The sequence below is a fragment of the Temnothorax nylanderi genome, unplaced genomic scaffold (genome assembly GCF_030848795.1).
Source record: "Temnothorax nylanderi isolate EJ_2023f unplaced genomic scaffold, tnyl_v1.0 TNYL_tig0193_pilon, whole genome shotgun sequence".
In the NCBI taxonomy this organism is placed as follows: Eukaryota; Metazoa; Arthropoda; class Insecta; order Hymenoptera; family Formicidae; genus Temnothorax; species Temnothorax nylanderi.
The window spans coordinates 291,098-307,513 of NW_027249255.1; the positions used below are offsets into that span (position 1 = coordinate 291,098).

The 16,416-nt window shown below is 43.5% G+C and overlaps 1 protein-coding gene across 1 annotated transcript; it reads right to left on the reverse strand.

The window, feature by feature from the left end:
• Positions 1–1,229: 1,229 nt before the first annotated feature.
• On the reverse strand, positions 1,230–4,446 carry LOC139778717 (uncharacterized). The gene is made up of 2 exons (XM_071716789.1): positions 4,002–4,446; positions 1,230–3,303 (listed from the first exon to the last, which is right to left on the reverse strand). The coding sequence occupies exons 1-2, from the start codon at positions 4,017–4,019 to the stop codon at positions 2,731–2,733; spliced, it is 591 nt and encodes a 196-aa protein (XP_071572890.1). The 5' UTR covers positions 4,020–4,446; the 3' UTR covers positions 1,230–2,730.
• Between the last annotated feature and the right edge of the window lie 11,970 nt (positions 4,447–16,416).

Sequence of the window (16,416 nt, forward strand, 5' to 3'; positions counted from 1 at the left end):
GTTAAATAACATTTTGTTATTTGTGACTATTATGTGTCGAAATTTATTATTTTAACTTCACTGGTTTAATTAATTGTTTTAGTTAAATTAACGACATATTGAGTAGGAGCAGTGGCGACTTATAGGAATGGTTAAAAATTACTCCAATCAAGTATAATTTGACACCACGAATTTAACAGTGTAGCTTGTCACGAATGAAAGAAATGTCAATTCCCGATTTAAAAACTTAATCTGACAAAATCAACGGAATTTAAAATTGCGACAATACAAACTGAAAAGTCTACACTTCGTTAAAGACTCCGATTTTATTGCTGAATGCACTTTGCTGACGACAGCTTTCGATCTTAGCATTCCAGAGAAAATAGCCAGGTGCACATCAGCCATGCAGATACGCGTCTTCTCGTATAAAGAGACTCTTTCCCGGCGCACAATCTCTCCGAAATGTAAAGATAAGTTCACATTACTCGAGCGACTTACGTCACATCGCTGTAATCAAGAAACTCGGTGCTCAGATGTTAATCTCGGGCATTACTCGAGCGGGAAGAGAAGCGCGAGCGTCTCGTGATCGTGACGGCAGGAAACCCCTCAAACGTACGAGAAAAAAAAAAGAAAAAGCGAGATCTCTCTTCTCCCTCCTCTTTCCGGATATCCTTTGCCCAGATAATCCGAGGATATATTTCGTTTCGAACGCAAAGCCACTTTCGAATCTTTAGCGATGGCCAGATCCTTCTCTCGCTGTTTCTCTCTCTTTTCTCTCCCCCTCCCTCTCGCTCTCTTTTTCTCTTTCGTAACACGGTGCCCTTTTGCGAAGCGGTTCTTCCTTGCTCGGCGAGAATTTACATGCCCAGAAGCTCCCTCCTCGAGCGAGGATAATGCGATATCGCTGGCTCGCGGGTTTGCGAGTGAAAGGAGAAAGGCGCTGATCTCTCGAAACGTCGACGAAGAGAAAGAGAAACGATCGGATATCTTCGGGAGATACGGTGACGCGGAAAAAAAAATTGTACGAGTCGACCCGGGGACGAGTGTGCCTCCGAGCGACGCGACGGTCGTGGGGTCATAGAACGGGGGACGTAGAACCCGTGATGGAATTGCGATAATCGCGATCGTCAGTCGCGGTTGACGGAGGAAAGGTGAAATTAGCAGAGGGAAGAGCAGGGGGAAGAGGGGCAGCGGAATTACGCCAGAAGCGAGTCGTGCCGGCGCGCGACAAAGAGGAGAAGCACACGGGGTTTCAACGGTGGCGACGTTCTTTTTTTATTCTTTTTTTCTACAAAAAAAGCCTTTATACAAGTACAAAAAGATGCGTGGTTAAAGAGTAGAGCGTTATGTATAAAAAAATAGTGTGTATTTCGTGGCGTCGTATGTACGTGTTGCTCGGACACGGCGGCGTCCGCTTTGTAATCCGGATCGCTCCTTCCGTCAGGTGAATCCTCTTTCTCCCTCGTCCCTCTTCTCATGGACAGTTAGAGGTCGACGTTTCCTGTGAGAAATCGACTTTGTTCGCGCGTAACGACTCCGGATGTCCTGATCCTTGCGATCCGTGTCTTCTCAGGGTTACGACACGGTTCGAGAGCCATTGTCTTCTCTCACGAGCCGGAAACTGGCTTCTGGACCAAGATCTCGATGAGTCGAAGTCCTTCGGCGGAAGTGGCGGGCCGCGTTACAACAGCGGACGCCGCACGGTACAGCGACGGAATTTTATTTACAAGGCGCGCTGATACCGCGCCGATCACGTCTTCGGCTTGTCGGCCTCCTCCTCCTACTCCTCCCGCTCCTTCCTACCTATTTGTAATATGAGTGTCCCGACGAGCGTGCGAGCGCAATCGCCGGGGATGAAGTGTGAAGTGTGTCTGCGTCAACGACTACGCCTGCCTGCCCTCCTTGACTTTATCACTGATCCTCGATTCTTCGCGCGCGGACACGACCGCGACGATTGATGCGATTTTGGTACGATAGACTTCGGCACCGCGCCGACCGCCCAAGATCATCTTGAGCGACCCCCGTCTTTCCCGGAAATAAAGGGAAAAGAGGGTCAAAGAAAAAAAAAGAAAACTGGCCACGTTCACTCCCGCGGAACCCCCGGACTTGTCAAAGCGACGACCGTTGGATTCCTGACAAGTCAAGGGGCCCGAGGGAAGGATACTGGTCCGCGTGCGCTCGGCGCTACCCTTTCGGCGGATTCCGGGAGACCCTGACCCGTTGAAGCGACGACTATTTGATCCCCAACGGACCAGGCGCCGTCCCGTTGCTCCCCATTTCCACTTCTCGCGCGCGTCTTCGTCCTGGCTTTGTCCTTACTGACCCAGTCGATTGACATTAGTTGGTCGAAGGACGCGAAGATGCTTCGGAGCCGCGAGGTAAGCCGGATAACGCGGATCACACGACGATCCAGCTCCGGTCGGGCGATCTTCAAATGTTGATCCGCGCGACAATCTGACCCTGGCATCGACGACCTTCCGAGTTACGAGCCCGAGGAATGTGTCACTTTTGGGAGAAACTGGTCCGGCAATTCGTAGACAGTCATGATCTTCTTCCAATATTACCCGATCTTCTCCGTAAGTCTTTCTATAGCTTGCGTCTCGGAAAGTAGTCGTTGTCGTCGGCCGGTGCCATTATCCACTCTCTCTACTTCTCTCTCTTCACTCTCTCATTCTCTCTCTCTTTCTCTCGTTCATTCTCTCACTCTCTTTCTCTCATCGTCATCATCATTATCAAAACCAAGGTGATTTCTTAGAACGGCGCACCGTAGCTACCGGACGGTCTGCTGGGCGCTCCATAGCTGCTGCTGGGTCCGCTGGGGTAACCACCGCCACCGCCGCCTTGGGAGACCTGGTTGAATTGGGCCACTTGGATGGCCTGCCTGATGCCTTCGAGATCGATGCCGACAACACGGGTTTGGTAGCTGGGCACGCCGTACTGCGGCGACGGGGCACCGTATTGCGAGGATGGTGCTCCGTAGCTGGAACTAGGGTAACCACCGCCGCCGCCGCCGCCGCCACCGCCACCGCCGCCGAATCCGCCAGACTGTTGGGACTGCAGTTCTTCCTTCAGGAGGATCTGACGGATCTGCTCGAGCAGTGCGCTGTCCACGGAGGCGCCTTCGTTGGTCTGGAAGCCGGGGGACACCTGGGTGTAGCCACCACCGCCGCCGCCACCGAAACCGCCACCGCCGCCGAAACCGCCGCCGCCGCCGCCAAAGCCGCCGCCAAAACCGCCGCCGCCTCCGCTTGGTCTGCTGTAACTGTAGCCAGAGGACACAGGCGCCTCAGCCAGGGCGAACCCAGCCAGACCGACAACCATACACTGTAACATGGAAAGAAGATACTTGTATTAGTTTTACAGTAGAACGGGGATTTATTTTAATCCTTTGATGACAATCTTATATGCGTAGCTATGGCAGCTGCAATCAAATTATATTACATGCACGTTTAAATTATACATACACACACATGCACACATTAATATATGATGCACAGCGAATCGTGATCAAGGTATTCAATAGTTAAAGTTTTAAAAATCCAGGCTTTTAGAGCAAATATAAAAAGCTTTCCAAGTCATATTTAATTCTTTCTGTGATGGTATACATTCCGTTTATACGGTACTCATTTACATTTACGAAGTACGGCTTACAATTAAAAATTACAACATTTTATAATTTTCACTAATCGTGCGTTTTTAATTTCTGGTCACCGTCGCTACGTCACGAGCGTTTTACGCGAGAAATCAAAGAGGTGCGAACGAAAGGGAAAGCATGAGATCAGAAGTAGCAACAGAAATGTGAAAATTCAAAAAAAGCAGCACTCGCTTTTTCTACCGAGCAGGATCTCGATCACTTAACTCTCTCCCTATACTCTTCTTCTTTCGCGATTTCTCCCATCCGCACGCATATACCCGTACACCACATTTCTCTCGCTTTCTTTTTCCTTTTTCAGCCCTCACCCCTCTCCACCTCGCACATATCGCTTCTTAACGTAAAGTATGGGAAAAAAAAGCGTGCTTACCACGATCAGAGGATTCATGTCGGCTTCTGCGATGCCGCCTCAGTTCTGTGACTCCGTGGAAGGTACACCGGAGTCATTTATACCTCCGGGAGAAGCAGGGGGATATGCGTGGGGCCCCCACGAAGAAGAGACGGGGGCCTCTCGAGTGAGAGTAATTCAGTTGTGAGACGATTCTCTCCCTCTCCTCCCGACCTCGTGCTTCTCTCTTTTGCTCACCATAGACCCCGAACGTCCACCTGTCCTCCTCGCCGGAGGATTGCCGATGTGCTCCGAGATTTTGGACGGTCTTCTCTTGCGAAACCGTGGCGATAGTCCCTACTTGCGTCCTAGACCTAGACTCCTTTAGTCGAGTGCCTTTGTCGTAACGGCAATCCCGTAAAGAATTTTGCTTCGGCTACCTGCCGGAGATCAATTGCGTGTATCTCTTATAATTTCTTTTTTTTTCTTATCGTATAGCAATGACCCGCCTCCCCAGTAAAAGTGATACAAATATATCTTATAAGTCGCGTCACAAAAATTAATTTTTATTCTGAGAATTATTCTTTATATTTCGCACATATACGTATTTGTATCACGGTTTATCTATATTCGAGGAATATTTTTTGTTTATTAAGTTTTACCTTTCAATCAAAGATATAATAACTGCAGTTTTTCATAAACTATTTCATAAATCATCATGATTAGCCAATTTTAATTAGAAAATACTTTTTGCTGTAAAAATAATATATATTTAATCAGGATTCGTCTACATTTAAAAAGAAGATAAAGGTACATTTTTATCTATTAATTTTTTTTAGAATGCAAAATTATTATGCGAACATTGTTGCAGCTCGTTGCAGCATCGCGTTACAACATATTGCAAGCCGCTGTAATAAAATTCTGTACGTGCGTCATTTCATTATATTCATTTTTCGTGACAGGAATATAAAACGCTCGTTAGGAGAGACGGTCTATTTTAAATTACATCTTGACGAATCATTGTTGGCTATTTTTTCTTCGTTAGATAATACAACTAAATTAATGTCATCACATATTCGAAAGCTAGATGGGGGGGTCGATATTCAATGACGTAAGCTGTATTCATTTGCAGTATTTGTAAAGATAGGTATACAACTAGCGCGTGCCAAACACTTCTCGTGAGTTATAAAAGAATTAATTAACGAGCGTGAAATAATTCATGCGTTATTCATCGTATAATATAAATTTTTCCCGTTCTTAAATATCTTTCTAATTATATAAATTAATTCTTTACATGTAAATCCAAATATAGGCATTGTTATGATAATACAAACGGTAGTTTTAATTATCGACACAGTTATTTATGCGTTAATTACAGTTGCGACTTTATGGTAGCGTATGCTAATAACCTTCCAGCTCATAAACACGCGTTATTTATTCGACGAAGCTACGAGAGTACATTATGTAACAAGAGCTGAACTTAAAGGAAATATTACGTAATGAGTTTTCTTTGTTCGCGCAGTGCGTAGCACCGGATGTGCACCGAACCATTTCCTCATTGGACATTTCCGTTAATCGTTTTTCAAAACGCTGTAAAATATTTCTTCTTTTGCATCTTTCACTGGCTTGTTCTTGCAACGTACGTAAAAGGACGAATGATCCGTTTTCACTATTAATCCTTTTACATCCATTTGAATCAACGGAATGTTGTACCCGCATTTTTAACACATTTAAGATTAAATATAATATCACTTTAGTCTTTGATAAATGATATATCCGTTATATATTTAGTGAATATAATATATCCACTATAAATTATTATTTTCCTGATAAATATATATAGATATAAATAAATATATAAATTGCTACAGTAAAAAAGAAATGCAGAAGTTAAAATTAAGAACTTAAAGAAGTAACGAATTTATAAGTTTCTATTTCGAAATAAATATTGTAAATGTAGAAGCAATTGGAAGAATTAGAAGCAAAGAAATTACACGAAAATATCGTGCTGATTAAACGTGTGAAAAAATGTCGTTAAAAATATAAGAAACTAAAATGGTTTACGTATAACGTGTGCAATTTTCAATCGATCAGTTTCTAACATCGATTGTTTAGATAACGACCGTTTAAGAAAATCGATAACAATAGCACAATGAATTTTTCTACATCGGATAGGTCACTTGGAAGAAAGTTAGCAGCAATTTCAAGAGTGCTTGAGGTCACGCGGTCGGCAATCGCGTCACTCTCGGTTCAGCTAGCGACGCATCTGCCAAAGGAAAGGAAGATCTATTGACCCTCGCGCAGCTTTTAGCATTTCTGCATGCAGCGATTTCGCGGAGCATTGCGTAGGTTTCGTGAAAATTTACGTATGTCTCACTTAGCATAGAAACAGAATCGATTGAGGTCACATTAGGTTTCTCGCAACATAGTCACGTTTCGTTCTTCGACATACCTACTTCTCTTTGCAAATCTTGACTTTAATTGCCGTGACTATTGCCAGTCAATTTACTTTATTGACATTGCATCAAAGAATGCGTTAATAGTTAATACGTTCCCAATGAATATTTTAGTCAAGGATAATTAGTCCGCGTGGATTTGTTAATGAATGACTGGACCGGTTTGCTCGAGAAACGTCTGATTAATTCTGGCACGCACGCGGATTTGATATGGAAATTAAACGTCTTCTGACGCTAGAGCGGCCGCTCGGTATCTCATGATACTTATATCTGTCATGACACATGCTAATTTTTAACAGGCAATTATTACAGCAATAAAAGAGAGAAATTAATTAACACAGACGCGCCGCGATATATTTTAGTATGTTCCACATGGACGACAATACGCAAAAAATTAAAGAAAAGTCGCGAGATACCGACAGGGAGAAATAATTTGAGGCTGTTTGTAAGGACGAGAACGACGGACCGAACGACGGAGTGCACAATCATCCGGTAGAACCTTCGACTTTCGGTCGTAGAAGGAGAGTCTCAGGCATCAGGAAGAAAAGTGCGCGGTACGCCATCATTGTATCATCCGCGCGATGTAGCTTCCGTGCGTTCGGATCGACGCCGCGACGTAATCATCGATCCTCTTCGTGTGGTGAGCGCATCGTCTCGCGCTCATCAACACGCGGCAGCGCGCGTTGTAGCATAAAGTTAAAATATTCCCCGGTGCATTAACTGCACTTGCCCGGTTCAAAGGAAAAGCACGTCGCGATATCTTCCCGCGATTTTAAACGATAATGATCTCATACGCCAGATGCCTTTTGATCGCTCGCCGACTCACACGAATTACATTTCGAAATCAACGCGTGGAGAACAGAAATGCACAGCTTCAGCTGGGATTAATTGACGCGTCTATCTTCCGCATTAGCAGTCCAAACTTAATTTCTAGCGACGTCACGGAATACAGTCGTTTGACAGTGGTGAAATTGCCCTAGAGGTCTCAAACGTGAGTGACCGTGGTTCGAACTAATCGACGCCCGAAGCGTAATTAAAAGGGAACTCGGTCTGTTGAATATTCACCGACGCGACGGTGGGAGATTTGTAGGCGCCTAATGGAGGAGGAAGTCCATTACGGCCGGTGTAGCAACGTACAGCCGTGTCGGCCAATGCGTCCGGCTCCCATTCCTCGCCTCGGGGGAAGCAGGAGGAATAACAGGGGAAGACGGAGGGGATAGGGTGATGGTACTCGCTAAACGAGAGGGAAAACGCTTTCTTCGGCGAGGAATTTAATTAACCGGCCTGTGAACTCTCGACCCACTTCTTCGCGCGTATACGACCCTGTATATCTGGTCCGCCGTTCCACCTCCTGCCTCCTTCTCGCCTTCTTCCTCGCCCCGCCGTTCGATCTGATTCGCCTGATCCTCCTTCGATTCCTTCCTTTTTGTTTTCTCTTTTCTTATCGCGCGTCTCGCGCCACCCGATTTGGTCCCGCGGCGAAGATCGACGATTACTTTCACGTGTCCTTGCCGTTCGCTCGCTCTGCTAGTACTATTGTACAGTTGGAGTCGTTGGGGAACCGATTTCGGCGCACGTACGCGCGTTAGCCGGGAACTTTATTTTTAATGTCTCTGCCTCCATTGCGTCAGCAGCATTATACTCGATTACGCAAAAATCGCGAGGCAGCTGCAATCGCTGACCCGGTCGCTGGAATCTACATTCGGTCCTCGTACGCTCGGAGAGAGACGTTTTTAACGTGGATGCCAGACCGCATGTTCAGAGACGTGGTGTAAACGTTTTGTAGCAATTAATATGTTTTAATAACCTCATTTAATAATCTCATTATATACGTATAAATTTGTTCTTCTTTTCATAAATTTGTATGTATTATTTAATACTGAAACAAAAAGTTTTAATCATTTCGACGCAAACATACTTATATTCTTTAATCTTAAATTCCTCTGGTAAAAGTCATCTGATCTGCATATGGATTAACAGATGTGTTAAGAAATGTTTGCAAAGCGATTTGTGCGGAAATATACATACATACGTTCTACGTAAATTTGCGGTACCGAGTAAAAATATATTGAATTAAATTTTGTATAATAAATATTTAATTGCGCAAAGAGAGATTAGAAGCGCGTAAGCTAGGTAAATTATCTGCTTTTTATACGTTATAAAGATATTTAGGTAACACGACGGACACTTTTATAGAATAATCTACAAACTCAGTATTTAGTCAGTCAAATATCTAAATGTTACTTTAGATTTTGAATTGATGTTAGAAAATCGTCAAACAGTAATAAGCATGAAATCACTTTTACGTTCCTTAGGCACAGGAAGTAAAATTTTTAATGTCGAAGAAAGCTATGAGAGAAAGAGAGAGAGAATTAAATGTTTAAATTCTTGTATAATATTTCACGGAATATGTATTTTTACCTGACAACGATATTTCCTGGTGGACAATCTTTTTGATGTTTACCGATATCTTTTTTATGTAGAATTTTAATGGATAATTATAAAGATTAATGTTGAATCGCTTCTGTCAACATACCGTCGCTCAGAGGCGTGTTGATTCGTTCGCGGATGCTGGTAAAGAGATTCGAGACTGCCTTAATGTCTGCATGAGAGAATGGTCTTAAAGTCTTAAATCATTGGTGTCAATGACAACTGTAAAACCTGGATAATGTATGGGCCATGCTATTACGGTAACGTATACGGAAGATACGTATTTGTTTGACGCAGGACAATTTATCCTTGCGAATTTCGTCATTGAATCGAGAGAAAGCAAACGTATGTGCGGCTCGCGGTAATTAATAAAAAAAAAACACATACGTGCACACATTACATTTCATGAAAAAGAGATATCGCGGTATCCAAAGTGGTAGCTTTTTAAGGAAGATTGAATAATAGTGGCGCACAAAAGATGACGCGTTGCAATGCGTGTCACGCATCGCAATGCTGCCTCGATTGTATTTAACCGCGCAATTTTTCTACAGCGATTAATCCCTGTTCGGAATTCTCATATGATCTAGTGATAGATCGTGATGACTTATGAAATCGTGGCCAGTCTTGATATTTCCAGGAAAGAAGCGGATAATCTAAAATCGGGATAATCCTCGTTTTTCACATTCGCACTTATCTATCTTGATCCACTTGTATCTAGCGAGCTTCGTTCATTCGACAAATAAAATGCAAAATTTACATTATATTGATTAAAAAACGTTAATTTTAGAGCGTCAGTGCGTAATTATACTGATTCTGAGATGCCTTTGGACGGATTTCTCCGGCTCGAAAAACAACCCAAGAAAAATATCCAATAAAGAAATTTTAATAACTGTAAATTTTTGAAAATACAGACACATGGGATTCTTTCAGGCATGAAAAAAGAAATTGCTTAATATAACGGAAATATATTGAATCTCCTGTTTGATTCTAAGCTAGTATCTAAACATATTCTTTTTTAATAAAAGTATATTTGATTTTTCTATTCTACAATCTTTCAATTATCGTTTGATATCAATACAGATATGTTTATCTCGATATTCATTCTTATTTGCGAATAATTGAATCTCTAGGTGGTCTTTCATGTAACGGATGATATGAATGATCGATCGACGGACTGATGATCCATCGATCTTTCGCGTGTCGTTGCTATCGACGACTCCGAGGCCTCTCACCGATCCGTCGCGACCCATGATTTCGACTTCCTCGATCTCGGGTAACATTCCCGAGGACCTTCCCTCCTCCCCCCCCGAGTCACGTCCCGACGTGTGCCGCATCCGCGGTTTCTCGGATATTAATGTTGCAGGGTCGCGCGGAACGAAGGGGGGACCTCGTCGTGTCGAGCCCAGGCTTGACTTTCGCTCGACGAAACTCCGCTTCTCTCGTGCCTCTCTTCTCTCGCACCGCTTCTCTTTCTTTTCTCCAAGCGGCATCGCATCATTTTCCCTCTCGTTTGCACCGCCGAGGAACTTCCTCTTGAGCAGTCGCGACGATTGACTCGCGTTTCTTATCTCCGGTTTCGCCATGGCTTATCGCGTTGCACGCCAGCGGAAGGATCTCTCGCGAGCCGCTCTGCGTACCTCGCACGGCCGACCGTGCTGTGCACAGGGATTAAAAACTCGTTTTAACTTCGAAGAGTTTTTATTTTATTTAATTTTTTAAATTACGACACTGTGGGTATGGAAATGCGATCATATCTCACTTCTTGAGGCAATCGTTTCCATTTTTTGCTGCCTGTAATTTCAGAATTACCTCATCTGAATTACGACCAATGTCAATACCAATCTCTGATCGTGTCGATAGTGAAGAAAGTTCGGAATGTGTAATTCGAGGCATTTCGAGATTGCGTATTACGCCATTATTTGATAGTGTAATGATTGATGCAAAAGGTTTGTCAAATAAATTTGAAAGCAAAATCGATTGTTACGAGTCTACTTCAACAGATTCTTTTTCCCATTTAGAAAAAAAATTTTCCAATCTTCTTTTCAACGAACTCCGATTTTCTAACTTTATTTAATAAATACAACAAACAACTCTTGCATCAGTCTAATGCAATGCTTTCAATACAATTCCTTCAAATAGAAATTTTTAATCTTCCTCTTAGTAAAGCATTGAATGTACTTTCGGGGTCTCGAGAGGAAAGATCTAAAAATGAAAGTCACGGGGGATTTTTCCGGTCTTTCCCTCGCGAGGCGCGAAATCTATCACCTATGTAAAAATGTTATATCACGTCTCCCGTAATCGTTACCGGGTTACACACTTCTGCCGCGCGCGATTTCCCCTTCCTCGAACGCGCATCGAACGATCGGGTAATTAACTGCACCGCGAAGACCTGATTAAGCCGCGCTCGTCCGTCGCAATTACCGCAACTGCCGCGTGACTATCACCCGACTGACCGCGACTAGCCGCGTAGGTTACAGTTCAAACTTTCACAACTTTTTACGTCGGCGGTGAATTTCGCCGGTGCGTCCTTTGTGCAAAATTCACGTGCGCGCCGAAAAGCGAAAGTCAGTCCTGCGCGTGCGATATTACTCCGGGGAAAAAGGAAGAAAAAGAAAAAGCACGGGAATATCTTGAGCCAAGTTCAAGTACGAATATCAATTTGCGCGGATGTCGCTTTGAGAATATTATTGGAGTTTGGACAAATTAAGATATAATGTACGCAAACGCGTCGAGAATGCTATGTATCTTATTAAGATAATACGCGGTTCGTCATATAATTTAAGAAAATTGAAGAATCGGAGATTTGCTTGAATTTCGAGGATAATTGTTGCAGCCGAAGGGATACTCGGACAAAAGTGCCGCGCGTCGTAACGATTTAGAAAGCGTAATCATCTACGCGGGACGCGATGTTTACAAGATTAATGGGCAGCGCCTGGGAAGTCACGAGATATCGACGCGATTTTATATAATCCACCGTTACGAATGAATATAATCTCCTTATTTGAATATTCTAATTCCTAACGCGTGGGATATACGTGCCGCGCCGGGGACGAGGCATCGGAATCCCGCGGGTTTCCGTAAGGCGAAAGGTTGAGTTCGCAGTGAAAGGTGAAAGGAAAAATAAACCGTTCTAGCACGCTAAGTCCGGATAGATAATTGCTCCTCGCTATATTAGTGAATCATCCGCGGACGAACGGGTAACAATTCCGGTTGCGAGATCCGTTCAGGGAGGAGTGGGGGCCGCAACACTTCCATCGCGTCCGCGGCTTCGACGACCTGGTTTGAAACGAGTCACCGCGTTTACACAGCCGCGGATGGCAATATAATCGTGTAAACTGTCCCGTGTAGCTGGGCGGCATTGCGCTTGTCACATTAGCGTACCGACGCGAATGCGTTTGCATCAGGCAAATATTTGTACGTGAAACTGTTGGATAATCCTCCCTTTCTCTCCGCGATTCGGCTGCCGCGACGAGGGTTTTCCGGCTGGACGCTTTTCCTCCGACAATTAGCATCGCCGGTAAAATCGACTGCGTCTCCCGCTTCGGATTATCCCTCGACGTCGGGGTTTTACGTAATCAACGGTTCGCTTCCGACACGACACGGTGCGATCCCGGTTTATTACCTCAAACTGTGCTGCGTTCTTGAGATTTATCTTGTATTTATGATAAATTTATTAAATATACGCAAATATATAAGGAAAAAAAACACCTTTATGTAAGAACAGCCTTCTAACAGCTATGGCGCGTATAAGCTTCGCGTGCGATCCTCGACATTAATTGTATTTAAATTAATCACACACAGTATACACGACTGACGCAATCTTACACTGTTAAATTCGTAGCGTCAAATTACCTACATTCAATTTGAGTCATTTTTAACATTCCTATAATTTGTCACTGCTCCTATTCAATATGTCGTTAATTTAACTAAATTAGTAAGAGTTAAAATAATTATACTGTTTTGTGTTAAAAATTTCGACATACATGGAAGTTAAAAATAACAAAATGTTATTTAACTCGAGGTATTGGTTTGAATTTTATTTTTTAATATTTAACAGTGTATTATCCAATTGTTTTTAATTTTCACTCACCGCGGATCAAGCGCAGCGATATTCCGATTTTTCTTTCTTGCTTTAACTTTTGTTACGTGATATTGTTATACGGTGATTTCCACGGCGAGATTCATTTTCGCCGCGGCGTGCTTCCGAAGACGAGAATGACGCTCTCTTTCGCTAGGATAATTACGGAACGGCGATCCTTCTGTGGCAAGACTCGTTTATTAGAGTGGAGCACTCGTTAGCGGCGATCGCGCCGGCTCCATTCGCCACGATTACGCAAAATTGACGGGAAACGGAGCAGGTTTGCGCGTCTGCCTAACTGGACTCTCTTACGCAAGCGGATGATGCGCTCTCTCTCTTTCTCTCTCTCTCTCTCTCTCTTCCTCCGCGCAACGGTAATCCAGATTACGGGAATTACGATGTCCGGCGTGCACGTCGCGTTACCAAAGCCGATGCGTGACGGTTCTCTACGCGCGCGTCGCTCCCGCGCCAACATTTTTGGAGAACGTGCACGGAAATACGAGGATCTCGCGATTCCAGCGCGTCGTGTTTGCGCACGCGATTGAAATTAAATCCGAGAACGCTGTCCGCATTCCTGAGATTTATCTTGCAAGGTGATGCACTTATGAAAAATATTAAACAAATGCAAATACGAGGAAGAAACATCTTTACATAAGAACAGTCTTCTAATAGATAGGCGTACAGCTTCGTGTGCAATTTTCGAGATTATTTGCGAGATAAAATTGTTCATTTTAATCTTTTCTCGCGATACGTGTCGCTTATATACACGAGGTTGTAACGGCTAGATTGCGCCAGTGTTCTATGAGCAAAAATAAGAAAATGTTATATAAATTTATAGGAGAAAACCTAGGACATTCTGTATAACATGCAGTATGAATATTATACAATTACTGGACTAACAGCGCCTTTTCTCGTCCCAACACGTAACGAGGGTTCTGTATTAAGTATGTATCAAAAGAATTTACATGTATAGTGGACTTGTAAGAAATTTTCCGGTCTGGCTGCTCGATAGATAAGGCCCAGTCGTTAATCATATAATTCTGCGTGAATAAGAGAAATGGCGACATAACTTAATCACAAACATCTTGTCCCGCGGCGGATGCTATTAATAAATATTCAGCGAAATTTCTCGGATTCCAGCGGTCCGACTTGGCGCCGACGTGTCCCATTCGTTATTTATTTCCAAAATAATCTCCTAAAAATCGTGTCGAAACTTATGTTTGTCACTCGAACATAAATTCGACATCGAGATAAATCTCCCAAAGATTGAAGTTTGAGATAAACCTGAAATTAGAACGCCCACTCAAGCTATATAGAACGTACAAGAGATCACGATTTTTTCGACAAATTTAAAGCTGATATGTGATGAAAAAAAAATTGTATTATCCGGCGCTTCTTCAGAGAGAGGAGAGAGAAAGAGAGTTCTTCTAACATTTGACACATAAATGTCGCTATAATGACGTTTCAAATTAAACTTACGATAAAAGGAGGCAATCCTTATTCCTTTTAGCTTCTAATAACAATGTCGAAGAAAGCATACGATCGACCTCTGGCATAAGAAGCGACGTGTGGGAATCTTTTCACTGTAATACAGGGTCTATCTGAGGTAGCTATCTAACGTAACACGCTTTAGATACGATAAATTGTGTAGCGTACGTTCGTTTGCAAGCCAGACACGACGTGTGAACGATTGCACAGCACTCGCAAGCGGCCGCCCGGTGATACTACAGCCAGGCTAGTCCTAAAAGAGCACCGTGAATATCTTCCTACGTGGGTAATTATCACCGTGCGGTATGTGAAAAGCGGTGAAACGCTTCCGGTTCGTACGCATCGTCAGCCCATCGCCGTCGTTGCAATAATAAGCACGAACTTCGTTCTTTTTTTCCGCAAGCTACCCGGATATGTTTTTTATTATGAAATATTGCAAACGTACGCGGTAATGTACGGCAAACTTTTATTTTGCACTTATAAAGATATATAAAGATACGTTTTATTGAAATACGAAAAATTCTAGTCACTTCTTTTTAGAATAAATGTTACATATTCTTATTCCGTCCTTTTTTAGATTGACTATATTACACATTGATTATATTAATTCTTATTTATTTAATTATTGATTTATATATGATAAATGTCTTCAACGATTTATGCGCGCCGGATTTGGAGACTATTAAAATTTAAATTGCTCTTTCGTAACTATTGAGAAGTTCGTAAATTTCATGCCAATATTTGTCAATTTGCTAGAGTTATATTGAATGTATCATCCAACATTTTCCATATTTTTCCTTTCCTTTAACTTTTTCACGTTTGCATATATTTTTATTAAACAGTAAGAAATTATTGGTCTCAAAATCGGTACTTTTCCAGCAATAACTAATTCTTCTACTGTAACATCTTTTATTTTCTGAAAAAAGATTTGCTGAACGCGGAAATAGGACACATCTTGCGAGATTGTCTACTACATCACATTTAACGATGCAAAATCGAATCGAATGGCAAGTGATTTTCGTGACGTCGATTTGAAGATTCAAGATGCGCGTTTACTTAACGATTGAGCAATTGCTCGATAGCGTAATAATTTCGTCATCCGCGGTCCGTTCACATTTCTAAACTAATCCCCCGACAAGATTGCGCCCGGTTTCACCAAAGCCGAAACTTTCGATGTAGCGCGAGTCGCCTTGATCAAACGCATTACTTTTGAATTCCCGAAATCTGTATAAGATGTCCCAGAACCGGAGGACCCCATTATGTCTTACCGTCGAGTTTAACGATCCATTTGCCAAATCGAGTTTTAAGCGAAGGATTAAATATAATAAGTTCTCATCTTGTGACTCCCCTCGCGCTCGCCAAGCATCTCTCCTCTCTCCTCTCTCGCGAAGTATTCTGTATCGTTGTCTTGAATCGTCGGCGAGCGATTTCGCGCCGAGCAATTACGATATTACCCGCTTCCACTCTATTCGGGGTCTCACTTTCCTCGAGGTGCAAGATGATCGACCTTTGCAGAGGTTGCCGAGACCAACGCTCGAGTTTCACCGGCACCGCTCATCGCACCGGCGCCGATTCCCTCGGCGTGGTGCGGGACTATCAACTCGCCGCTTCCTTCTTCCCGCGTTGTGGCTGAATTAATAATCGCTCTGAGCGACACGACGTTTGTGCGCCGGACGCGGGAATACCGTGCGAGGATAGTGAGGATACGGCCCGTATTGTCTCGCGGACATGATCGGCTCTACGGGCTGCCGTTACGCAGCTGGATGCATATGTGTAAGTTAACGGCAACGCGGCTTCGTTTGCCGTTAAAGGGAACGGAGTAAAAGCAGCCGCATGCCCCCGGGAGGAAGACGTCGTCCTGGGGGGGTCTAGGTTCTTCGCGGATCAACACTCGCGATCGTAGACGCACGCGTGTGCGCGTGCATGCGTGTGGAGATTATACTGTCAAGATATGCAAGCGCCGAATAATTAATTTCAAACCCGACTCGTTGATGGCAGCAGATAA